Source organism: Macadamia integrifolia, chromosome 7 (genome assembly GCF_013358625.1).
Source record: "Macadamia integrifolia cultivar HAES 741 chromosome 7, SCU_Mint_v3, whole genome shotgun sequence".
NCBI classification, from domain to species: Eukaryota; Viridiplantae; Streptophyta; class Magnoliopsida; order Proteales; family Proteaceae; genus Macadamia; species Macadamia integrifolia.
Window position 1 is genome coordinate 29,659,306 of NC_056563.1, and position 26,139 is coordinate 29,685,444.

Here is a 26,139-nt window from a genome sequence, read left to right on the forward strand (position 1 = left end):
TTTTCTAACCCCATAGCATGGCCTCTAAGTATTATCAGTGTTGCTATCTGTATATAATAATCAACCTGACTTTATGTTCAAACTTAAGCCAAACGATGAGGTGGTGCCATCCATGCATCAACTAGCCCTTACCGCCACTAATATCCGATTACCACTTATTATGGTCACTATTATCTCTAACTAATATAAAATAGTTTGGTGTGTTTTTTACTATAAAAAATATATATATATATATATATATATATATATAACCCATGAATATTTCTTATGCCTAATAAATATTTTCCAAAGAATATTGGTATATAAAATTGGCAACAAATGATTTAGAATATTTCATGATAAAAGGGCTTGGGGAATAGGTTGACGAGGTGATCCATGTGTCCATAGTCCATCAAGTTGATCTAATTTTTCACTTTGTGGATGATAAAATGCCCATTCCAACCGTTGGATTGAAAGGTATCCATTGGATTAAAATATATCAAATCTGGTGGTCCAACAGAATCATACGGTCGCCACTATTGAAGACTTTTTTATTTATATAAACCAATGAAACTCTAGGCATATTATGCTCACCAGGTAAATCTTCTGCAAATAATGTGAAAACTCAAGTAGTACAGATACAAAATTCTGTATGGTGAGGACTGAAAGAAAAGGTGGATGGCCTAATAAAACTGACCAGAAAGTGGTCAACTGATAAAAATTCTATGTTCCATTTTACTTTTGTCCTAATTATGTATATGGTGCAAACATGAGCAAGGCTTTTCCATGTTCAAAATGGACCTAGATGGTGTGATTATCTGACTAGGTTTTATGACCAAGTCAACAGGGACAGACACACCATACAACATCCCCTTCCATCCAGTTAGGACAACTGAAGCACATATGAACACACCATAACCATAAAAATCAATTCTCAAGTATTCACTTCATCCAACTCTTTAGGTATGGTGCAAACAAGAAAAAGGAATTTTCCATGTTCAAAATGGACCAAGATGGTGTGATTATCTGACTAGGTTTATGACCAAGTCAACAGGGACAGACACACCATACAATCATGGGCCAGAAAGTTTGTAAAGCACAAAAGAATGAAATACATGACTACTGCGCCAAAACCTTAGTAAGTAAACAATCAATTTCTAAAGTATGAAGCCATCCCCAAGCAAATTTCATTTTTAAGTTTGGGGATATGATATACCTCCGCCTACTTCAAAATAAGGTATGCATCAACATGCTGAGTCCCTGATTGATCACTGGATACCACCTCTGGACTGTTGAGTTACTGTGTGTTGACAATCACCAGTCAATTTTAGGCACTACTATCCCATTACTAGATGTTTTCCCCTGGTGGTAACTCAGCAAGCTTTGGAGGAGTACCGAGTACTCTCTCCATGTCAAAGCGCACCTCGATGTTGCGGATGCTATAGCCAACTACCATAAGCCAATAAAGCAACCTGGCAAGTTCTGGTGCACTAGTCTCTGTTGCTGTTGTCTGCAACCATCGTTGAGAAGTCATGAGCATGCAATCTGTTTAATATTATTTTGGTGCAACGGAATATGGCAAACAAATGATTGCTTAGTGATATTTCTATGTCCTGATTGCATAGCTTTTAAGAACTCTAATTGGTATATTAAAACAATAACGTGTTCAAGAAATGATCAATCTTCATTAAATTCTTGATTTCTTCCAAACAATTCTGGTTTTGAGCTTATGTGTTCTAATTTCAGTAACTCTAAAAGTATCACATGCTACAGTCTGTTGCCTCCATCTGAAACCCACTCCCACTCAACTGTATGAATAGGTTATTTCCTACTAATGCTTCCTTCTAACTGTTATTTCATTCGAGTGAATAGTCCTTGAGTTATTTGATCTCCTCCCCCACCCAATCCCTAAAATACTAAACTAAGATTCCCTCTCATCTAAATTTCCTCTCCCTTCGAATTCTACTCGCACTTAGAATCTATTAGTACTCATTGTGTTGCTTAGGGCTTTCCCTAAATACCAAAAGGTGTGAAGTTACTTAAGAATCAGGCCCACACCTTGTAGGGTTTTGGTCAGCCCCTCCAACCTAATCCTAGAGCACTTCCTACTTCCAAGATCAGAATATCTATCACATCATGGAAATATCAACTTTGTTAATTGATTTATATTCATTTAAACCATGTATGCAGAATGAAGAGTGGACGATGAAGCCATTGCAAACTTGAAAAAGATCTTTGGTGGATTAGACAAACCTTCATTTGGCCAGGGTCTGAAACCGCCAAGAGGCGCTTTATAAATGTATTCATAGCCAACATAACATCCTCTCCAGCACTACTTGTTAGCTCCTACATAAATTAAGCACATAGGCAAATTATCGACACAGATTCTAAATGAAAAAAGAACAAATAACTCCCTCCTGATGCTTAATAAAATAACCAGCCTTGAACTGTAAAAGTTGGTTCAGTTAAGATGATTCAAATTGAGTGGGCAGAATTTAAAAAAAAAAAAAAAAATGGTGCTGGCTGGAATCCAATAAGGTCAATTTTAGTTGTGGAGATCTAAATCATATTGCTTAAATGACACATCCTGTTACCCTGAATTTGCACCAAATGTAGTAGGAGTTGTACGTGGTCCTCGAAGACCTATTCATGAGTTGTTAGGCTAAGTATTTGTAAAAGCAAAATGGGTTTCAGGCTGTTTTTGCCTCTGGCTGGACAGTTTAACAAACCATCAGACTGCTAGCTGAGAAAATGGTAAGACTACACAAACCCCTTTTTGATGTTCTGCCCATTGCTACAACCATATTTTTCTCAATTAATTCTCCACCACAAACAGTCAAGGATTCCAAAAATATTCTAAAATAAACAAAGAAAAGACAATAAATTCCTAAAATCGAACTTTAACCAGAATCAGCTAAACACATTGAAGCAAGCAGAGAATTCAATCTGAAAATCAATAACATCTTGCAATACAAAGAATTGGTCAGTACATTGCCTAGATTCTCCTGCATAGCATATAATTCATGTCATTGATCCTACAATCATGTGAATGAAGCAAACCTTGTCCATTCCAATAATTACATGGGCAAGACAATTAGGAAACGAATATGGAAGCATAAAATGTCAAAACAAAATGAAAATGCATTTCACAAGGGACAGATTTAAGGACCAAAATAAATTATAACAAGTGGCCGAGGTCCATACTTTAAGATTCTGTGGTTCAAGGGATTTAAGATATTCCAACAGCTCGTTCTGTCCATTGGCAGATCTCTTTCCTAATTGACAGTTTAGTTCCTCAATTTCTCCTTCAAGTAACTCAATGTATTTGACGACATCCATTTTCTCCGGACCAGAAACATTGTTCCACCTGATAACTTCACCTGTAACATTTTTCTGTGTGCCTGGTGCATAATCGGGTGAATCCTGCCAGTCACAGAGCCATGTCACCCAATTGAAATGAATGCACATATGAAACCTACTTAGATTTCAACAACAAAGATTAGCAGACTATGCTGAGGATAGGAATGAATATGCATATAAACATTTTCTGGGACACCATGCCCAACATAATTTCTCATTGCTTTTATATTTTCCAAGGTCTGGCTCACAACCATGCATTACAGGGTAGGGATTGAATCAGCCAGATCAGCAGACAACGACCCAGCCAATACAAGCTTCATTCCTCACAGGATTGGGCAAATGTTGGGCTGGATCAGCATTGCTACAGACAAAACATGGTTTGAATTTCAGTCAAAATGATGAAATTTTGTGAAATATTTTGGTTCCAAGAAGCCTTGAAATGAATCAGGGATGAAACTAGCTTTATTGGCCGCTTGGACCTCATCATCCCTTTTCACCCAAAAAAAAAAGACCTCATCATCCTACCACCAAGTCTACCTAGGGGCCTGATGACAACCCTTTGCTAACACTAGAACCTCTTTGGCAACCCCATTAATACAAGTTATCATCTCGTTCCACATCGCATTGGTGTCTCCCTCAAAGTCCCACTTTCCTTGTTTGACCACATTATCAAAAAATGCTTTCAGGGACTCCCCTTTTAATTTCCACCCCTTTATCTTAGGGTACATAGAAGTCCCTAGTATTGTCTCTTATGTTTCCTTAGAAAAAGTTAGTTTTAAGTTGCCAACGACCTTAGTTTCTAATTTCAGATTAGTTTCCTTTTTGGTTTATTTCTAATTTGTATGGTTGTGCCTAGCCTATTTAAGAGAGACCATTGTAACCCTTTTACAATTAATGAAAGCTTGATGAATTGCAGCCATTGTTGCTCCAAAACTCCTGAGATAGGATGTCCAAATAGCTGAGATAGCTATGGGTGAGAGGCCCAGGCTGAGATAGCCATCTATCCCACCCACATCTATCCCAACTCCATCCTTCTCTACTTCTTCCTTACTTTCCTCTTGTTTCTAACTTGTGAGAGAGTGAACTGAGTGTGTTTGATAATTATTTGAAGACCTTTGCCATCATTTCTTGGAGATCAAAGACCTGCCAAACCAAGGGATCAAACTCAGCCTTGCCAGGGTTTTCTACTCCAATCAATCTCCACAAGATCTATCAACCTGCTACCCAGATTCCTAAACCCTTTTAGGGTTTTGTTGAGGCCATTGAGGACCATCTTCGATCCAAGTTTGCAGGCCATCTGAGGCCAGGTCAGCCATCTGCAGCCTTCTCTCTCCTTCCGCCTGAAACCCTAATTCAGCTAGGGTTTAACTGTGGTTTTGCTGCACTTCTGCAGCCTTGTTTGGGAACCTCTTTGGGGTTCTTTAGGTCTATCCTAGACCTACAATTGACCAGGTATGGAGTTCTTAAACCCCTCTATTTTGTGAGTTTCTATTTCAGCCCTAACCAATCTCTGTGAAGCTTTCTTTGGTTCCCTAACCTGAGGAATGTCTAATTATTGGTGTGGAGTGAATAAACTATTGGGGTTGTAAGGTTGTTTACCTAGGGAAACCACCTTACATCACTATGTGCTTCTCTCTTTATTTCAAAGAAAGTGCTCACAATGGATAGATCATAAGCAAACGGAAATTCCAAGATTGAGGTCCCTTCCTTGTTCCTCACCCCAACCCCATATCCTCCATGGACACCTTCATAACCTCTCCGATCTCTCCCAACATGTCCCGTTCAGGACACCTCCAATAATAATTGATTCCTCCTAGCCAAAACCCTGCACTAAATCATCCATGTGTTCCCAAAATTGGCGCTTACAACATCCAATCCTACTTGGGGTGTATAGGCGTAGACAATGTTGATAGCTTCTTTTTCCAACACTAGTTTGATGGATATAATCCTATCCCCCAACCTTTTGACCTCCACCACATCATTCTTTAGATCTTTGTCCACTATTATGCCCACTCCAATTCTGTTACTTTGGTCTCCCAAATACCCGAGTTTGAAGTTGTTTGAACATCTTAGCTTTGTTAATCTTCCATCTGGTTTCTTGGATACATGGGATATTAATCCTCCATCTCCTTATAACATCTATCAACTCCAGGCTCTTACCCATTAAGGGTCCAATGTTCCAGGAAGCTAATCTAATCCTACGCTGCTAGGCTGCAAAATTTCCTCACTTGCCCTTGCCTACTTATCACCACGTCTGGGCAAAAAAAACGTCTTGCCCTAATCATGCTCCAAAAAAAAATGTCTTGTCCAACCCCACTTTAAAAGAAAATCTACTCACCCACCCATGCAAACCCCCTAAGACCAACTTATGCAGATCTGAAGACCTACATCCGTAGGAAGAAGGCCAACAAGAGTAACTAGCATGTGGCCTTACCTTGTTGATGCCTTTTAATTTCCATACTTAGTTTTTATTTCATGCTTTTATACTTAGTTTTTATTTCATGCTTTTATGTCTTAGTTTAGTCCAATTGAACCATGGTCCATGTTGATCCAATGTCGGTTCAATTTAAGTGGTTAGAAGTTACTTTTAATTTTACTTTTTTTACTTTTCTAGAAAGGGAGAGGGGAATCAACTCACTTTTGTAAGTAATGGTGGGTGAAGACTTTCCCATACCAACTTTTAAGAGGTGAGGACTTTTCCACTTTTGATAGTTGGTAGGTGAAGACTTTTTCAACTTTAGTAGTTTGAGGGTGAAGACTTTCCCATTCCCACTTTAAGAGGTGAGGATTTTCCACTATTGGTAGTTGGAAGTTGGATATGTAATGTTTTGTTGAGTTGGTCCTATAAATAAGGATCAATTGTAAGCATTCAGGGAAAACTCAGAATTTGAAAACAAAGTTTGTTTATACAACTCTCTTCTTGTGTTTGATCAAGAAATCCCTTATGTTTGATCAAGGTAGGTTGGTGTTTGATCCAGTCGATCCACCTTGCGGTGTGAAGCCCAGGTGTTATTTTATTGTTTATTGTTCCATCCTTTTCATCTTTCAACAATTTTTAGCATTATCCCATTCTCCATATCTAGAATTCCCTATTCTCTGAGAAAAGATCCTACCTTGGTATTGTTTTGAGCTTCCTCAATTACAGTATTACATCAATTGGTATCAGAGGATGGTAGAGAATGAGTCACAGCCGCCTCCACCTGATCCAATGGAAAAAGTCATTGAAATGTTTCAACAACTCTCTGCTGATCAAAAGCTATTAGTGAGAGGTTACTACGACTTGAGAACCAAAGTGTTACTCTAATACAAGGCAGTAATGTACCATTCGAAAGGGAGGACAGGTATGAACTACAATCTGCTGTGCATCGTCAACATAGGAGAAGTGCTGAAAGGGCACAACAAAGAACCCCTACAGCACCACCTACCTTCGAGGAGCATATAAGATCTTATTTCAATGGTGATCTTGAAGCACCCTGTCGGCATACTGATGATTCACAGAAGGCCAAACTTGAATTAAAGGAGTTCAATGGCAAGCATGATCCACAAGTATTTTATGATTGGTTGGTTGCTTTAGATGACTACTTTGATTGGTTTGAGTTATCTGAGTCACGCAAGATGAGACTAGAGCATACTAAGCTAATTGGTTCAGCCCGAGAATGGTGGAGAACTGAAGAAAGGGATCTAGAAGATAGTGGCAGAGCTCCCATTACTTGGGAAGAGATGAAAGAAGATCTTAGTGCCAAATACTTACCACGACACTTTAGATCGCAGCTGCAGGACAAGCTGAATACTCTTCGTCAAGAGAGTATGTCCGTTGCAGAGTATATGGAGCAGTTTGATTCACTCTATTCACGCACTGGCATCAGGGAGAATGAATTACAGGTACTTTCCCGCTTTCATTTGGGTTTGAGATCTGATATAAATCGTGCTAGTGGCGTAATAGATGTATCCAATGTCAGGGAATGCTTCGAAAAGGTAGTACATGCAGAGGAGTTACTAGCTCCTACGGGTAGAAGGTTTGGATATCAAGCTGAAGAGATCACAAAAAAATTTCCAGCAAAGAATCCTACTTCATATCCTCCACGTACCACACCTTCTCCACGTGCTAATCACAAAGGGAAAGCACCTATGCCTAGCACTGCCACAATGCAATGCTTTCATTGACAGGAGAGGGGACACTATGCCAAAAATTGTCCTACACGAAAAAAATTAGCAGTGATGGTTGACGTTGATGATATTCCTGATGAAGATAATTCCCATATCTTTCCAATCCCATTAGAAGAAGAAGACGAAAATGCTGATTATTATAATGGGGCTGAAGCAAATGAAAATGACTCCTATGGAATTCATGTGGTTTCTCGCATATTGGTCGCTGAAACCAAAGGCAAGGATTGGCGATGTACTTGCATTTTTTACAGCTGCATGTGTTCAGCTAATCACACTGTACAGGTGATAGTTGATAGTGGCAGCTACGTCAATGTTGTTTCTGAGTTGTTTGTGAAAAGGGCACATTTGAAGACAAAGAAGCACCCGCAACCTTACAAAGTATCCCTGCTGAATGGCAATACTTTGGGGGTCAATCAGCGATGTTCTGTTCCATTACAACTTTCCCGATATGAAGAAAAGATATGGTGTGATGTTATTCCTATGAAGCTAACTGATGTTCTTCTAGGGAGGCCATGGATGTATGATAATGATGTTCTCACTGGCGGAAAGAAGAATCAATGCATATTTACCTTTAAAGGGCAGCGCACTATACTTGAGCCTATCAACGTACTAGAGGAGATGCGCAAGAGATAGACATTGAGGACTAACCAGAAGGCCAACACCGATACCAACAAGATGTTGGTCCTTCCACAAAAGAAGATCTTAGCTGTTCGACAAAAGCAGTTTGAGCGAACTAGCCATGATACAGGCATGATATTAGCCCTGTTTACTAGAGAGGTCACTCCACCGCCAGCAGTTCAACTCACACGGTCTATTAGAGCTTATATCAGACTTTGCTGATTTAGTACCTGACGAGCTACCTAATAAGCTCCCTCCTATGCGTGATATTCAGCATGCTATTGACTTGGTACCAGGTTCTGTGCCTCCCAACCTTCCAGCTTACCGTCTCAGTCCTACAGAACATACTGAGCTCAAAAGGCAAGTTTATGAACAACTATACCTTGTGCTGTACCAGCATTGCTTACTCCAGAGAAGGACGGCTCATGGCGTATGTGTGTCGACAACAAAGCAATCAACAAAATAACGGTCAAGTATAGGTTTCCCATACCACGGCTTGATGATATGCTAGACATGCTGTCTGGTGCAAAGGTCTTTTCAAAATTGGACTTTCGAAGCGCTACCATCAAATTCGTATTCGGCCAGGAGACAAATGGAAGACCGCCTTCAAGACCAAGGATGGACTGTTCGAGTGGAAGGTCATACCCTTTGGTCTGACGAATGCACCTAGTACATTCATGTGAGTCATGACACAGGTACTTCGTCCATTTATTGGTTGATTTTTGGTTGTATACTTTGATGATATCTTAGTTTACAACAAGCATCCAGATGATCACATCGACTATTTGAAGCAAGTCTTGAGGGTGCTCCGTATAGAGAAGCTATACACTCAAGAAGTTTTCCTTTATGCTGCCCAAGGTTATATTCCTTGGTTTTATTATCTCATCCAAGGGGGTTGAAGATGATCCTGAGAAGATCAAGAGCATCACCAACTGGCCTACCCCGAAGACAATCACTGAAGTCCGTAGCTTCCACGGTCTAGCCTCATTTTATAGGAGATTCATTCGAAATTTTAGTGCAATCATGGCACCTATTACCGAATGTATGAAGCAGAGTCGAGGCAAGTTTGAGTGGACAACAGCGGTGACAAAAGCCCTCCATCTTATCAAGAAGAAGATGATAGAGGCCCAATATTACGCTTGCCAGATTTTGATCGTGTATTTGAGGTGGCAACTGATGCTTCGCATATTGGGTTGGGAGGTGTGCTGATGCAAGAAGGGCACCCTATCGCTTTCTATAGCGAGAAACTCAACGATGCCAAGTGACGTTACTCGACTTATGATTTGGAGCTCTATGCTGTCATCCAAGTGTTACGCCACTGGAGACACTATCTTATTAGTAAGGAATTTATGCCACTGGAGACACTATCTTATTAGTAAGGAATTTATTCTTTACACCGATCATGAACACTCAAACATCTCCATTCTCAGAAGTCAATCAGTTAGAAGCATAAAAAGTGGGTTGCTTACCTGCAAGAGTTCGTCTTTGCGATGAAATACAAGGCTGGTAAAGAGAACACGGTGGCTGATGCTTTAAGCCGAAAAGTTCTCACTATCAATACTTTTTCAGCACATGCCATTAGTATTGATCAGATACGAGATGATTACGCATCTGATAAGGATTTCAGAATCCTATATGCAGAATTACAACAAGGTGGGCAACACCCTAAATATTCTGTCCACGATGGTTATTTGTTCTTTGGAATGCGATTATGCATTCTAGACTCCTCCCTACGACATCACATCATAAGGGAGTTACACGGAGGAGGTTTGGAAGGCCACTTCGGCAAGGACAAAACCATCATACAGGTGACTGATCGGTACTACTGGCCATACATTGCAAAAGACATAGATCATGTCATCAAAAGGTGTCGAGTTTGTCAACTTGCTAAGGGAACCAAGCAGAATACAGGCCTCTACCCCCCACCCTAGTTGGTAAGTGCGCGTATTATACGTGTATTCGAACGTTTTATTCAAAAATCCGTAATTCTCCGAACTGATGTAAAAATCCTATATTATACGTGGCTTTTATACATCTCCGTATTATACACGGATAATACGTGTATAAATCGTGACCTTAAACTTCATTAATGCGTTTAGGTTTAAAAAAAAAAAAGAAGAAGAAGAAGAAGAAAAAAGAAATCCCTCGTCCAGTCGTCCCTCCCGGCCTCTCCTATATTGCAGCGGTTTGGTGACTTTGGTCGTTGGTCGGACGGCGAGTGGAACGGCGGCAGCAACAATCTCCCTTCACTATCTGTGAGTGAAATCCTCTCTCTCTCTCTCTCTCTCTCTCTCTCTCTCTCTCTGTGAATGGATGCAATCTATGATCCAATGAATTTATTGATTCAAATCTTAGGTCTGTTTATCACTAATTCTTAAAATCTGATCACTGCAATTTCGAAACCCATCTTCATCATGACCAAATCAGTGGGGCGATTTAGAGTTTCTGGTTTTCTCAAAACCAGAATCATGGGGTGTAGAACTTTATTTTCTTTCTTTTACTTAATGCTTACTTGTATACATTAATGAAAGACAGTGGGGTGATTTTGATTTTTGAGTAGTTATTCAAACCATTGAGAAAACCAGAATCGTGGGGTGTAGAACTTTATTTTCTTTCTTTTACTTAATGCTTATTGGTATGCATTAATGAAAGTCAGTGGGGTGATTTTGATTTTTGAGTAGTTATTCAAAGTTTCAAACCATTAAGTTCATGATGGAGATGATGGGTTTCGAAATCACCCCACTGGTTAAGTAAAACCACCAACAACCCTAGCGGTTTAGTAGTTATTCACACCAAATCAGTGGAGTGATTTTACTTAATGCTTACTTGTATAAACAGATTATGAAAAGTTCATGACTAGCTATTTAAGGATTCCCCCAAAACATCTTATGCACAGGAGATTCCTAGCTTGTCTTTTCCTTAATTTTATTTCCCTTCTAGATAAGATTTGATTTTGATTGGCCCAAGCCATTCTTGAATTGATCATGTTTGAGTTCACAGAAGAATTATAAATATATACAAGGTTATTCCAGGCTTCCAGCCCCCACGATTTGAGGCAAAGTGAAAGGTTGGATTTTACCTTTGGTTCTTTGGTGATTCAGTAAATTTCTTCTATGGTGATTCAGTAGATGCCCTGTTGGTGCTCTGTTTTCTAATCTGATTTCTTAAATATGGGTTTGGAATGTTTTTTGGGATTTTTTATTTAATTGTTATTGTTAACCTTGCTCTAATCCAGCAAGTTTTAACGATTGAAATCAAGAATCATAACCGTACTGTGCTTCTATGAAACCCTGTTGAATGAATCAATTTTCTTTATTCTCATTTCAGAAAATTGTTAAACCATCAAATTGCTATCGTTTTATTACATCAGTTCTATATTGAATTCTGTATAAATATTTGAAAACCTTGATATCAAATTCCGGTTTCCTATTAAAATTTCAGTTTCTTAATTTTAACAAGAATTCTTCCTTAAATTTGACCATTTGATTCTTATGAAACTTAACTGACCTGGAAAGTGTGGTTCTTTAGCATGTGATTATTGTAAGTTCTTAATTAGACATAAATCTTATTTTTTTTTACAAGTTAATTGACTTCTAGTCCATCTTTTCCTACCTTGGCTTGTTTATATGTTAACATCTACAAGATTTGGTTTATTGTTGATTGCTTGGTATTATAGAAAGTTTATTTATTTATTTATTTTTATTTTGTTTATTAGAAAACTAAAAAAGAATGGTTAGACAAAAAGATGAACTGTGGAAATATGTGGATGATTTAAAGGGACGTTTCAAATGTAAGTTTTGTAGTAAAGAGTTTCCCGGTGGTATTTCAAGAGTGAAATACCATTTAGCTTGTAAGAAGGGTAATGATGTTGGAATATGTAGCAATGTGCCTGATGATGTACAAGCTGAGGCACTTCGGGCATTAAGTAAGGAAAACAAGAAGACTAAAACTGGGGAAAGTTCTACTACATGTAATGAAAGTAGTGAAAGACATGTGGGTCAGTCTTCAAGCCTCCAACAACTGTCTGTGGATGGAATGTTTAAACAAAAAAGTAAAGATGAAGTTGATAATGATATGGCTCAGTGTTTTATTTTAAATAATATTGCATTTAATATTATTCAAACCTCAAGTTGGATTCAAATGGTACGTTCTATTTGTTGTTATGGTCCAAGTTATTCAGTACCTTCCTATTCTACATTAAGGACCAAACTAGTGCAAAATGCAAAAAAAAAAAATGTTGAAGAGTATGTTGCTTCAGTTATGGAGTCATGGTCTATTACAGGATGCACCATTATGTCTGACATGTGGACTGACATTAAGGAACGTATATTCATTAATATTATTGGATACTCACCTAAAAGGGCTGTTTTTCTCAATTCTTTTGAGTGTTCTGATGTTTCTAAGATTGGATTATTTCTTAGAGATATACTTGAGCCTGTAATAGAAAGGGTTGGGTCAGAGAAAGTTGTTCAACTGATTTCAGATAATGCTTCCAATTATAGAGTGGAAATTTCTTTGATAATGGAGAAGTATCCCCATATTCAGAGGATAAAGTGTGTTGCCCATGGAGTGCAGTTAGTATTGAAGGACATTGATGCAGAAATCCCATGGGTAAAGGAAGCATTTGAAAAAGAAAGTTGATTGTGACATTTATGTACAAGCATGGAACAGTTTTAGCTTTAATGAGGGAAACCACAAATAACAGAGAGTTGAAAAAACCTTGCAAGACTAGATTTGCTTCTAACTTTTTGATGCTTAAATCTATTCTTGAGGTTGAGGATTTGTTAAGAGTGATTGTGGCATCAGCAAAATGGAGGGCTAACAGGCATTGCAATTCTGAAATGGGTGCAATGGTTACTCAAATAATTCAAAATACAGGATTCTGGCTGAATGGAAGGGATGTGTACTCAATTTTAGAAACTCTTGTTATAATTCTTCGTTTGGTTGATGGTGATGGAGCTACTAGTCCGTTTTTATATGAGGCTATGCAAAGGGCAAGGAACACTATCATAGATCGTTGTAACAGGGACTCATCAAAGTATAAGATGATATTACAGTTGTTTGATAGTAGAAAAAAGGAAAACATATTAAACCATGTGCATGTAGCTGCTGCTTTTCTCAATCCTTTGTTAATGTGTGAGGGAAAATTTTCATACTACAATGATGACATTGGGGAGGCAATGGCTCATATTGTAAGAACAATGATTTTTCCACATGATAAGAAGCAATTTGTGACCGAATTGAAGAAGTATTATGAGAAAGATGAAAAGCTATTTAATGATATTTCAAAAGAAATGATTGATACTCATCCACGTAAGTAAAAATTCCTATACAATTTTTGTTATTATTTCATTGCTCTTTAATTTTTATAATTTGATAATGGATTTGTTTTCTATTCTAATTTTTTATTCTTTGTCATTTCAAGGTTCATGGTGGGATATGCATGGAAGTTATGTTCCTTTGCTTCAAAAGGTTGCTATTTGCATTTTGAGTCAACCTTGTAGTTCATCATCATGTGAGAGAAATTGGAGTGCTTTTGAAGCAGTGCAAACCAAGAAAAGAAATAGACTCACTCCTGACATGTTGGAAGATTTGGTTTATATAAGGATGAATTCTTTTATGAAAATCAAGTCAAAAGACATTGAGAAGTTTAGTAAAGAGTCAATTAATTTAGATAAACTTATTGATATTCAAATAGATGAAGATGTTGAAGTTGAAGATGAAGAGGGTGCACGAAGGGAATATGATCAGACATTGCTTGATAGAGAACTTGGGATTGGATCTGCGCTGGATTCTGATTATATGAACACTCCAATTTATAGTGGCACTCTAAGTCAGCCGCGTAATATCACTCATACTCCATTCACACATGATTCAAAGACACAAGCACCATTTGATATGAACAACTGAAGTTTCTTCTTCTTTATGACATAGACTATATTTTATGGATTTTATAGGTTTTGTAGATTTCACTGCTTCTTTAATACATGGACCATTTGATATGACATTTTCTTATTATATCTTTTGTATTTCATGGGTCATATGACGGATGATATTTTGATTTGTTAAATGATTGTTCTGGACAGATATATACTATTATTTGCTATGATAAATGTAGAAATTATTCCAAATTGGATTTAAATGTTCATAGAAGCAAGGGAGATTAGAATTTAATTGCAAACAACCCGTTTTTTAATCTTCTTAATACCAAAATAAACCCGTATTTTTGCTCCCGTATTTTTACAGGGTAGCTGTATTAAACGCGTATTGTATCATTGCCGTACACGATTTATTGCGCCGGATTATTGAAAAAGTATTATTGTCGTATGGTTCATTTAGTTGCCGTACATATCCGTTCCCGTATAATTGCCGTCCCCGAACTTACCAACTATGCTCCCCACTACCAGTTCCTCATGCACCTTGGCTCGACATCAGCATGGATTTTGTACTTGGGCTGCCACCTACGAGAGAACGATACGACTCCATCATGGTTGTAGTAAATCGCTTCTCTAAGATGGCTCACTTTTTGCCATGTCGAAAGACCTTTCATGCCTATCATATTGCAAAGCTCTTCTTCAAAGAGGTTGTTCGACTGCATGGGCTGCCAAGTACTATTGTCTCTGATCGTGACGTCAAGTTTATGAGCTATTTTTGGAAGACATTGTGGCTGAAAACTAACACAAAGCTACAATTTTCAACTGCATTCCATCCACAAACTAACGGTCAGACAGAGGTTGTTAATAGAAGTTTGGGGAACTTGTTGAGGTGCTTAGTCCGAGATTATGAGAAGACATGGCCAGCAATCCTCAACATAGCTGAGTTTGCCTACAATAGCTCAGTGAACAGGACAACGGGGCGCACACCACTCAAGATATTACTTGGAATCAGCCGCAACGCCCAATTGATTTTGTTCCACTCCCACCCCAAGCTCGAATCAGCTTTGAAGCTGATGAATTCTTGCGCCATATCATAGAGGTGCATGCAAATGTGCGACGACGTATCGCCCTAAGTAATGATGTCTACAAGACTACAGCTGATCGTCATCGACGTTATGTGGAGTTTAAACCAGGAGACATGGTTATGGTTGGCATAAATCCTGAGAGGTTCCAACCTGGTGTTAACACAAAGCTCCATCCAAAGAAGATGGATCCCTACAAGGTGCTAAAACGTGTAAGACCAAACGCTTATGTGCTCGAATTGCCTGAGGAAATGACCATAAGTAGTGTCTTCAATGTAGCTGACCTACATCTTTATGTGGGACATCATTCAGATGATAGTGACATGGAACAAATGCTAAGGCTGCCCCAACTTACACCACCTCTTGAAGGTATTATTGAAGAGGTTTTGGATGATACTTACAAAACCACTCATCGTGGCACCGGTTGTCACACTTTTCTTGTCAAATGGAAAGGACGACCATGGACTGATTGCACTTGGATTCATGTTGATGACTTTAAGCGACTCGATCCTGACTTATATGAGCGCTACATGTCTTTCACCCATTCGTCGGAGACGAATGTTTTCAAGTCGGGAGGAGCTGATGTAGATATGAAGACCTACATCCGTAGGAAGAAGGCCAACAAGAGTAACTAGCATGTGGCCTTACCTTGTTGATTTTTTTTAATTTTCATACTTAGTTTTTATTTCATGCATTTATACTTAGTTTTTATTTCATGCTTTTATGTCTTAGTTTAGTTCAATTGAACCATGGTCCATGTTGATCCAATGTCGGTTCAATTTAAGTGGTTAGAAGTTACTTTTACTTTTACTTTTTTTACTTTTCTAGAAAGGGAGAGGGGAATCAACTCACTTTTGTAAGTAATGGTGGATGAAGACTTTCCCATACCAACTTTTAAGAGGTGAGGACTTTTCCAGCTTTGATAGTTGGTAGGTGAAGACTTTTTCAACTTTAGTAGTTGAAGGGTGAAGACTTTCTCATTCCCACTTTAAGAGGTGAGGATTTTCCACTATTGTTAGTTGGAAGTTGGGTATGTAATGTTTTGTTGAGTTGGTTCTATAAATAGGGATCAATTGTAAGCATTTAGGGACAACTCAGAATTTGAAAACAAAGCTTGCTTATGCAACTCTCTTCTTGTGTTTGATCAAGAATCTCTTGTGTTTGATCAAGAAATCCTTTGTGTTTGATCAAGGTAGGTTGGTGTTTGACCCAGTCGATCCACCTTGCAGTAGCCTGGGTGTTATTTTATTGTTTATTGTTCCATCATTTTCATTTTTCAACATTTTTTAGCAATATCCTATTCTCCATATCTAGAATTCCTTATTCTCTAAGAAAAGATCCTACTCTGGTACTGTTTTGAGCTTCCTCAATTACAGTATTACATCACCAACACATGCTTTTGAGTAGCCACTTCTCTTAAAAAAAAATGCCAAAATTCTACAGCTAACTTTCCAAACCACTTCCCAGTGAAGGCTTAGTTCATCAGTGCCAGACTTATCCCAAAACCTCAAGCTGCTTTTGCTTGCACACCAATTTCCATCTCAGTGAATCAAATTTTCTTTTCTTTCCTCAAATTGCCACAACAATCCCCTAGCAAACCTCACTGAAGCCTTTCAACTCTCTACAGATGCCAAAAACTCAAAAGAAACATAAAGTTAGATTGGAAATCCCAAATTTGCATGTCATGCATTGTTTTAGTTTAATCCCAACTAGTTTTCATCTGTATTATTTTCTTTTTATTGTACTAGAAATGACTTGGGGGTTGCACCGTCTAGGACAAGCTTCCCGAGAGCCGGTTGAGGTGGTATGAGTACAACAGAGACCTGTAGATGCCCCAATAAAGAAGAGCGACCAGATTCATTTAGAAGGAGCAAGAAGAGGTACGTGCATACAGTAGGGCTCAATCCTAATATGACTGCAGATAGAGTAATGTGGAGGACTAGGACTCGTGTAGCTGACCCCTTGTAGGGGATGTTCCAGTGATGCACTTTTGACTTCTCCTTTTACACCCTTTAGAGTGGTGTGTGATCAACGTATACCCCTAAAGCTTATAGGAAAATTCTATAAGACAATTATAAGACCGGCTATGATGTATGGGGCGGAATATTGGGCATTCAAGAAGCATAACATAGATAAGTTGAGTGTAGCAGAGATGAGGATGTTGAGATGCATGTACGGCAAAACGAGGAGGGATAGGATGAGGAATGAACGGGTTAGAGCCAATTTGGGAGTTGTTCCGATTCAGGGCAAGCTCGAAGAATGTCACTTAAGTTGATTTGGACATGTTCAACGGAGACCTTCGAATGCTCCTGTAAGGAGGAGTGACCATATCTAGATGGAGCGAGCTAGAAGAGCTAGGAGCAGGCCTAAAATGGCCATTATAGAGTTGGTAAGGAAAGGCATACAGAAGCTCTTCTAGATCCTAGAACGACATCAAATAGAGTTGTTTAGACGTCAAAGATCTATGTTGCTGATCACTTTTAGGTGGGATGTCCCGGAGGTGTTGCTTTGTATTTTTCCCTTGCTTTCCTTTGCTTTTTATTTTGCAAACATGTCTATCGTGGATCCATGTAGCCGACCCCATTTAGTTGGGATAAGGCTTTGTTTATTCTTATTATTTTATTTAAACTGTATCAGATCCATGTAGCCGACTCTATTTAGTTGGGATAAGGTTTTGGTGGTTGTTGTGGAGGAGAGACTATTTCCCTCAATTTATTCTTATTTGATATCTGTCAGTAGCTTCACATTATATTTTATCACATTTGTCTTCATTGGATAAGTATAAAATAAGATTCATGTAATCAGTAGACATCAGGTTAAACTACAGAAAACAATGTAATGCAGGAGTGGGTAACAAGAAACTAACTCACAAAATGATAACCCCAAGCACACAAGCAACCTTTCCACAATAGCTTTAAGAATAGCTAATAGAAAACCAGGGGAATAACAGAGAAACAACCAGCAACAATACCCCAAAAATATAACCTGAAAACAAGAACAAAACCCAATCCAAAACTGTCCCAAAAGAGAGGAGAGAGAAACCTGCGATTGGGAGAGAGAGAGAGAGATGCGGTTGGCTGTGTGAGGCTCCAATGGAGCTGCACTCTTGGTCGAATGAGGGTCCCTAGGTGGCAACAATAACCTGTAAACTTCAGAGGATTCTGCCCGTGGATGATGGAGATCTGAAAGTTCTTGATTCCAGCCCTAGGAGAGAGAAACTGAGGGATTTTTCAAGAACAACAACAGAGGACTTCAGATGGCTTCCAGGAGTGGATCGAATGGTTCTCAGATGATGCCACACCAGTCCCTTGAAGGCTGAATAGAACTGACCTCGATTGAATGCACTGCTGGAAATCGATTCAAAAACAAAACAAGAACTCCCTGCTGATCGATTCTGATTTCTAGGAGCTTTTGGACAGAGTTAATAGAGTAGCAGTAGCAGCAATCACAGAGAGTTAATGGTGACTGAATGCAAGAATAACAGAGCAAAAGCGAAGATAAAGTAGGGGAGGAGTGGCTGTCTCGGCCAGGGCTTCTCATCCACAGCTATCTCGGCTGTCTAACAATTGGAGTGCAATATTATTTTATTCAAATCTGAAAATAATTGTACAATAAGCTCCCCTATTTAAAGAGGGCAGGACCTACCTAATAACAAGCAGCCAACTAGGACTAGGACTTACCCTACGTGGCGATATAGAGTCCTATTACAACTTGGACTGGACATACCACTTAACTAATACCCATTAAGGGGGCATAACTCGATGGGCCCAATGGGCCGCTACTTAATAATTAACATTCTGATCGATGGCCCAATGGGCCCTTATTTCTAGATAATAACTTAGCCACTCAAGTGGTCTAAGAGGGGGTCGATTGGGCCTTCTTGGCTGGACCCTTCTTCCTCTCATATCTTCTTCCATAATGTGAATCTACATCACAATGCCTAATTCCTTCTGGTTTTTTAGGCAGAAATTTAATGCAATTTTTTGTTAGATTGAAGCTTTGGAGTAATAATTTAGGCACTATACCCTAATCTAGGAGGTGAAACTAACAATGAAATCCACAATAAAAATAAGGGGCTTCAATGTAGATGACACTAGTCCTAAGACCTTATAAACACTAACCAGGGCAGGGTTTCTTCGGATCAAGCTACTTCTTGACCATTTACTTATAGAGAAGCATCTACAAAATATTACCTAATCCATCAATCTCAAGGCTAACAATGTACACCATTCATCACATTAATAACAAAAGAACTACTAAATCCAGAATATCCTCATAATGATCCACAACTATGATTGATGGTTTGAGAAATTCCTTTTGAAGTCGTAAAAGAATAATAAAGGTCCATAAAATAAACTTACTTAAGACCTCCTTGTGAGGCCTTAGGCAGGCCCCCTTCCCCTTTCCATATAGTATGCCAAGTCTAGGGTAGAGAATTCAGAGTATTTAAAAACATAAAATGGTAAAAGAACATGATTCCAAATAAATCAAAGACATATATCACCTTTTTCCCCTGTACATCAGGAAGAGCAACCTGCTCTAAACTCTGTTGCAATTCCAAACGATACTGTGCATTCCTGAACATGTAACCAGTCATCATAACACTGTACATGAGCTGTGCAAGATTTTCAGCAACCTGAATCAAAAACCAAGTGCTTCACAATTATAAAGCATGCAGAAAGTCTAATGTATGCGGCATTGCATGCTATTATAGATAGTGCAGGAGTTGTAGATGTGTGTGTGTGTGTGTGTGAGAGAGAGAGAGAGAGAGAGAGATGAGATCAGTCAGTCAAACACTTTGTCATAAACTTACTGTGCTCACTGTCACTGCAAAGAATTGTGGGGGAAGTGTTCCAATCATATTAGTAACTGTCTGTCGCATTGCATCAATCACCTACAGCAGTAACAGCAAGAATCATTTCAGCTAGAGAAACCCCAGCATGTAAAAGTAAGCACGTCAAATCTGAGATGATTTTAATAGGAAGCAGTAAGATGAATAGAGGTGCAGTTGGGGGAAGGGACAAAAACAGCACTTCCCCATGATTTGGATGGTACTGCCTCTATTTTTCTTTCTTATTCTATTTGTTTTTCAAATGGTCGCCTTGATTCTAAATGTAGGATAGTCCAACATGTTCATAGGAAAGGACTGTATCCATGGCATTGCTGAATAAAGAAACAGTAAGCAAAGGCATCCATAAAGAAACAATAAGCAAAGATATCAGACCTGCTGGGGTGCTCTTTTCACAAACAATTCCATGAATTCTGGCTGCACATTTTTAACATACTCCAATAGAATTTCTCTCCGGCTCTTTGGCTGGTCACATAAGGAAAATGCTCATGCCCCAAAACATGAATAATAAAATCTCTTCAATTGCATACTAGAATGATCAAGTGATAATTAAGCAATAATAAACATGGCATGTCTAAAGCAACGGAAATGATTAGAGATTTACAAAATAATCTCCAGCGCCAATGAGCTAAAGCAAGACAAATAAATCACTCATAAGTACAGGGAAGGCTAAAAAATAGTATGTTGGCAACTGAAGTGCATTTGTTAATCTGTCTTCCATTGATTTCGATTTAGAGACAAATTTTATGAATATTGATACCTTTTCAATAGTTTGGTGTTCATCTAAAGTGATAAACAGAAGAAAATTTAAAGATAAAGCATGCCTAACAAAAGGTTCTGTGGAGCAATGGGCAATTATTACTGCACTGGGGTCATTACTGGAAAGGGTTTTCTCAGCTTGACTGATTCATGTTTTTGCTTAATATGGAGATCAATGTTGTTCAAGGAGTAAAGCTGACTTAAATTTTTGTGAGTGTATTAGAACAGAAAGTTTTTAGCCCGTTGTTTTAGATGGAAGAGAAAACAGAAACAAGAGCAGATGAGAAGGAAAGGGTTTCCTAAAGCCACCTAAGAAATGCTCAACTCAGGGGACTAGGGTTGGAAATATGGTCAATAAGATTTCCCACTCTGTGGCTTCCACCTGGGGGAATCTCTAGTCCCAGTAGAAAAGAAGCCAATAATTAAAGTAACGTTTGAAAAATATGGAGTGATAGAACGGCAAGTAGTGTATGCGTATCAGCCACTCAACCTGCAATGGGTTTCGTTCCAAGAATCGCCCAAAAGGGTATCCTCAAAATTTCAAGACAGACAAACAGACAAAAGAAGGAAATTTTGTTTCTTCCCTCGATAATTCATCAAAATTTTATGTAACAAGTTCCAGTTCATCCCCAATGAATTGAGACTTAAGAAAAATTATTATTACAAAAAAAAAAGGTCAGGGAGAGCAAGAGTGAGTACCAGATTACCGTTAGGGGGTTTCGAGTCGCCGGCTTCGGGATTTTTGTCATCGGAAGAACAAGCGCGAGTTCTCAAAACGCATCTTCGATTGGTCTTTCTAGGGAAGCTGATTGAAGAAAAAAAACGAGAACGAGAGGAAAAGATAAGTGGCGACGGAGATGGCGATGTTGAGGTTGGCTTCACTGCCAACGAAGAAGACATTGCAGCCCCAAAATCAATGTGAATAGCTTCCTCCTATAATATTAACAAGAGCAATGGTGGAGTGGAGATGGTTGAAGCCTTGAAGCAGGGAAGACTGACTGGTTCAGCGAACGGTTTGGGCTTGGGCGGCACTCCTCACAAAAGATCAAATGTTGAAGCCCAAAGCCCACGATGATTTTTTTTTAAGGTCAAAGCCCACTAGATTGACCATTTGACGTCGATGATAAGAAATGTTCACAATCTATGCCCTTTCGATTGCCACGTGTTCCATTTTAAGTGGAAAGAGGCCCACATTTCATTCACCTCCACTTGTCTTTTACATTCATCAAACGGCAGATTGAACATCAATATCAATGAGTAGAGTATATGAACCAAAAAGTAGAGTCTGTTTCAACGGTCAAGAAGAAATCCAATTCAATAGGCTTATGGGTGCAGCCGGGCCAAACCGAGTTGGGTTCTTTGAAAAGGAAAAAAAAGTTTACAACCCAATCCAAGGTCCCTTTACTTCAGCCCTAGTCAGGGCCGGGCTGCATCATGGCTGGGTTGGGCAGGGTTGATCATGCTTGATCTTAGTTTTGCCTTGCCCGTGCAGTTTAGTGAAGCAATACAAGGGATGTTTAATGGCTAAAAATGTAAATTGATAATGCTGACGAACATGGTTTTAGGTATATGGATCAAATGTATTGGTTGTATCAATTTATCCATATTGGTATTGCCCATACTAATACTAGGTCAATGAATGGTATGGATATGTGATATAATTCTCAAAATATCAACCGTTCAACAACTTACCAATCCCAGTCTTAATCTCAATTGTAATCCCAAATCCATTTCAACCAAAATTCAACATCTAATATGACTATGGAGAGCGTTGAGCTCAACAAATACCAAAAAGACTAGGGAAGAGCGTTTGAATCAAGCTATAGTTATAATATATTTGACTCCTCTCCATAGAGCCCCGAGATCAAAATGTGACTCTACAACTGCAATGAGCTAAGAAATACCTAAGGCTCGAGAGTGATCCCCTTACCTTAGGCTCTGTGGAGAAGAATCCTATCAAATTTTAACGTGCAATATACGTGCGCGCTGGAGAGATAAAAGAAGATGACGAGAGACAAAGAGTGAGCTGGTCCTGACTCCGGAGATGGATAAAAGATAAAAGAATAATTCGTAATGAACAACGGTCGTGATTGAGCCGTTAAAGTATTTTGAATTGTAAATTATCATTTTTTTGGGTGAAAATTGTAAATTACCCAAGATTGATGTTTTGGGTTTCGGGAGACCGAGAGAGAAAGAGAGAGTGATGGGGCTGGCGAGTGGGCCCTACCAATTTATGGGCATCCCCACTTTCCCCTAAAATTAATGTTACTATAAATAAGAAGAGAGAGAAAAGAGCGTGGTTAGTGGGACAGCTCTCCACGGCCCCAAGGCATGGCTTTCTCACGGCGGCGCCACCTGTTGCAGCATCAGTTCCAATACCTCCGCTGCCTGATTCCGACAATCTCAATCGTTTCCGCCACTCTCCTCATCCTTCTTGCACTTCTCTCTTTTCTCGCTCCTGCTCCCGTCGATAATCTCTCCCTCGGCCGCCGCTACCTCAATCGCGTATCTGTGAAACATTTCACCCTTCTCTTCTTCCCTATTTGACTGTTTTGCCATTCTTCATCTAATTTGATCCCCCCTTTTTTTTCTTTTCTTGGTGTTCAGTTCGATGGTGGCATTGAGGTTCACGGCTCTGCGAATGCGAGTGGCGTTTTCCGTGTTCCAGTAAGGTTTCTTCGACTCTCTCCCGTGTTGATAGAGTTGTGGCCACTACGCTTTGTCTGGATCTTATTTTCAGTTCTGGCTTAATTTGTTTCTCTCATCCCTTTCTCTTTTGCTTTGCACTTTAGATGGACGGAGGGAATTTAGGCCATGATCTCTGGGGTTCAACGTTGTCAAGATTCTACTATGGATGTAGTAATGCCAGCAATAAGTTTGCGAGTGCGTCTCTGTTCTTTGTTGATAATGTTTTGTTTTCTTTTATTTACCCAATATCGTTTTGTCTTCCTAATCTGTTCAAAAGATGTTATTCTTATTCGCACATCCTAAGGCTGTAGATTTCTTAGATTCAAGAACTCTGCAGATTTGATGAGTATATACTTCGTTGACGTAGATCAGCTGGGATCGTTCTTATTGGAAATTAACGGATGCCCGATTTGCATTTTTATGGGATCTGTGGAGAAGACGAAATTATTCTTCCAAAAATAGAATAAACAATATTTGATGACCCTGTTTAACCTTTGCTTGTTAATTGGATTTCCTTGTGATTCATGTTGTAAAATGTTTGGTTTAAGTCTTTGATGTGAACTGCTTATTTTCAATGGTACAGCACCGGATGTTATCACAGAACCCAATCGTTATCTGCTGATTGCAACCAGTGGAGGCTTAAATCAACAAAGGACAGGGGTGAGATTTTTGAGCCCTCAGCTTGGTTCAGCTTGACTTGTTCATGTTTGCTGATGGTTTTGTGAGCTTGAAAGAATAATTTCTTTGCCTTGCAGAAAAAACATGGCATGGTATCAACTGTCCTAGTCTATGTAAAATATTTGTGTATTATTTTTTGTAGATTCTACATGTTTCCCTTTTAATTTAAGAAGCTTTAAGTCTTTATGTATTGAACAGTATCACAAGTACCATAGAAATGATTGGTAATTTTTTAGTTTCTTGTTTTTGACAAGTTAGAGAAAACACAAGAGAATAGCCTTCAGATAAGAAATACCATTTACTAATTTTGGAGACTGACATTTGATGCTCTGTACTCTTTATTGCTGGGGTTCTTGTTAGGTTTTACACATAATTAGAAATTTTCTGTCTTTAAAAGTTGCACATAACCAATTCGTTTTCCCACTCTACACGTTGATCTGAATGAATGGTCTCATGTAATGGGAAAGAAAAAACCCTTGATGAATCAAGGAAATGGATGTCTTGGAAACAGCCTGTCCTATGAAGCAGGGGTAAGGCTTCGTACATTTGCCCCTCCCAGTGGGAGCCTTGTGTATTGGGACGTTCTTTAGAAAAAAAAAAATCAAGGAAATGGAAGTCATGGTTCAAGAACTCATCAAGTCGAGATATCGGTATTTTCTCAATTTTCGGAAGATCTCAAGACGAGATGTAAGGTGATACACAAATAATACATAATCTTGTACGAGATTTTGATATCTCGCCAAAATCTTGGTCCAATTTCTCACTTCATGGCATCTCAATTGAAACTACTTAATCCATATGATATATATACTCCATTTCGTCGAGACTTCATCGAAATTTTGACCCAGTCTCAGCTAATTTTGAAGCAAAATTCTCCAAATTTGGTTTTTGGTGTAATTTTTTTACCAAAACTCACCCATGTGAACTTGGAACTAGTGGATTCACAACTTATTTAAGTCGTGAATAATTTGATGTCTTCTAATTCCTAATGCTTATTTAAATTGTTTTACTTGAATTATATCATTTATATGTTTATAGTAGTACTCAAAATTGTACAGAATAGGCGAATAGCCTCAGTTAGAGATCATATACAGGCAGCGTAGACTACTGACATATGGTTTGAAGTCAAAGTACCATTTTGGGTTTGATTTTGTCTCATGTTTCCACCGTGTTTTAGAAAGCCTAGAATAGGTCGGATGACAAGTTTCAAGACCTAACTTAGCCATATGGCCACCGAAACCCAACCTCAAGACTTGCTGTCAAATAATACATGGTTTTGGGGAGATCTCGTCAAATCTTGGTTCCAAGCTTGGAACTACACTATCTAGATCTATTCCTTGAGTCGTCCATAAGGTGATAACTCTAATAGTAAGAAGTTTTGTTTGGTAAAAATTTCATTTCTTGATGAGGATCTTGCTTGTAAATTCATTTTCTGGCAGGAGCTCTAAATGAAATATTATAGAGAAATGATAGGGATGGAGCTAGGCATCATCATGGTTCTAAGTTTTGCCGAAACTTCGTGAAATATTTCAGTTTCCCAAAGGCTCGAAACGAAACCTTATTTGATGTGTAAAGATGTACATATTTCGACAGAAATGTCAAGGTTTTGGTCATATTTCAGTCATAAGTTTTGTTTTGTGGATATTTCGGCTGAAACGTTACTTTGGCTATAGTATAAATACAAAATTTTGAACAAATTCATTTCGATAGGTTTCTCTAGTGAAGCTTGGAAAACCCATTTTTCTGTGCTTTATTGGCCAAATTACTGTTGTACAATGTTGCAATAAGTATTTGGGAAGTAGAGGAACATAGTGGAGTGGAAGTAACGATTTGCTATGTTGTTGGAAGATTTGTGTAAGGGTCAAAGTTGGAGGTATATCACTTTTCCCAAAAACTAAATTTTGCAAAAAATAGGATAAATACTTGGTGCTTGGCATTCAATTATTTTAGTGTTACACAATTTAGCTTGATCTATGACTTCACGGAGCCAGAATTTATTTCTTATTTTTAAAATTTTCTTGTAACATTCTAGTGGTTTAGATCTAGTCCCTAGTATGGCCTTGTGATGTAGGGGGTTCCTAGG

The 26,139-nt window shown here is 38.6% G+C and overlaps 2 protein-coding genes and 1 long non-coding RNA gene across 5 annotated transcripts; 2 read left to right on the forward strand and 1 right to left on the reverse strand.

Moving 5' to 3' along the window:
• Nucleotides 1-900: 900 nt before the first annotated feature.
• LOC122083407 lies at nucleotides 901-21,689 on the reverse strand. 2 transcript variants are annotated; one of them, XM_042651206.1, is made up of 7 exons: nucleotides 21,390-21,684; nucleotides 20,307-20,396; nucleotides 19,896-19,976; nucleotides 19,587-19,718; nucleotides 3,184-3,402; nucleotides 2,233-2,325; nucleotides 901-1,489 (listed from the first exon to the last, which is right to left on the reverse strand). In XM_042651206.1, the coding sequence occupies exons 1-7, from the start codon at nucleotides 21,588-21,590 to the stop codon at nucleotides 1,328-1,330; spliced, it is 978 nt and encodes a 325-aa protein (XP_042507140.1). In that variant the 5' UTR covers nucleotides 21,591-21,684; the 3' UTR covers nucleotides 901-1,327. The 2 variants fall into 2 exon arrangements, with proteins under 2 accessions (XP_042507140.1, XP_042507141.1); XM_042651207.1 differs by lacking the exon at nucleotides 901-1,489 and adding an exon at nucleotides 2,082-2,105 and having other exon boundaries at nucleotides 21,390-21,689.
• LOC122083409 lies at nucleotides 10,279-14,213 on the forward strand. The gene is made up of 2 exons (XR_006141652.1): nucleotides 10,279-10,379; nucleotides 13,823-14,213. It is a non-coding gene; the product is annotated as an uncharacterized LOC122083409 (long non-coding RNA).
• A 1,290-nt stretch (nucleotides 21,690-22,979) lies between the features above and the next one.
• Nucleotides 22,980-24,291, forward strand: LOC122083136 (O-fucosyltransferase 6-like). Of its 2 annotated transcripts, none has more exons than XM_042650834.1 (5): nucleotides 22,980-23,201; nucleotides 23,298-23,357; nucleotides 23,483-23,573; nucleotides 23,962-24,038; nucleotides 24,134-24,291. In XM_042650834.1, the coding sequence occupies exons 1-5, from the start codon at nucleotides 23,022-23,024 to the stop codon at nucleotides 24,218-24,220; spliced, it is 495 nt and encodes a 164-aa protein (XP_042506768.1). In that variant the 5' UTR covers nucleotides 22,980-23,021; the 3' UTR covers nucleotides 24,221-24,291. The 2 variants fall into 2 exon arrangements, with proteins under 2 accessions (XP_042506768.1, XP_042506769.1); XM_042650835.1 differs by having other exon boundaries at nucleotides 22,980-23,195.
• Nucleotides 24,292-26,139: the final 1,848 nt, after the last annotated feature.

Bases quoted from the DNA above. Each gene is read 5' to 3' on its own strand.
- LOC122083407 (XM_042651206.1), bottom strand. From the start codon at position 21,590: ATGTCTTCTTCGTTGGCAGTGAAGCCAACCTCAACATCGCCATCTCCG. The intron at 20,397-21,389 runs GTACTCACTCTT...TTATGTGACCAG, and splicing joins AACCCCCTAACGGTAATCTG to CCAAAGAGCCGGAGAGAAAT. The intron at 2,326-3,183 runs GTATGGACCTCG...TAATTTATGTAG, and splicing joins TTGAACCACAGAATCTTAAA to GAGCTAACAAGTAGTGCTGG.
- LOC122083136 (XM_042650834.1), top strand. From the start codon at position 23,022: ATGGCTTTCTCACGGCGGCGCCACCTGTTGCAGCATCAGTTCCAATAC. The intron at 23,202-23,297 runs GTGAAACATTTC...CTTGGTGTTCAG, and splicing joins GCTACCTCAATCGCGTATCT to TTCGATGGTGGCATTGAGGT. The intron at 23,358-23,482 runs GTAAGGTTTCTT...TTTGCACTTTAG, and splicing joins GTGGCGTTTTCCGTGTTCCA to ATGGACGGAGGGAATTTAGG.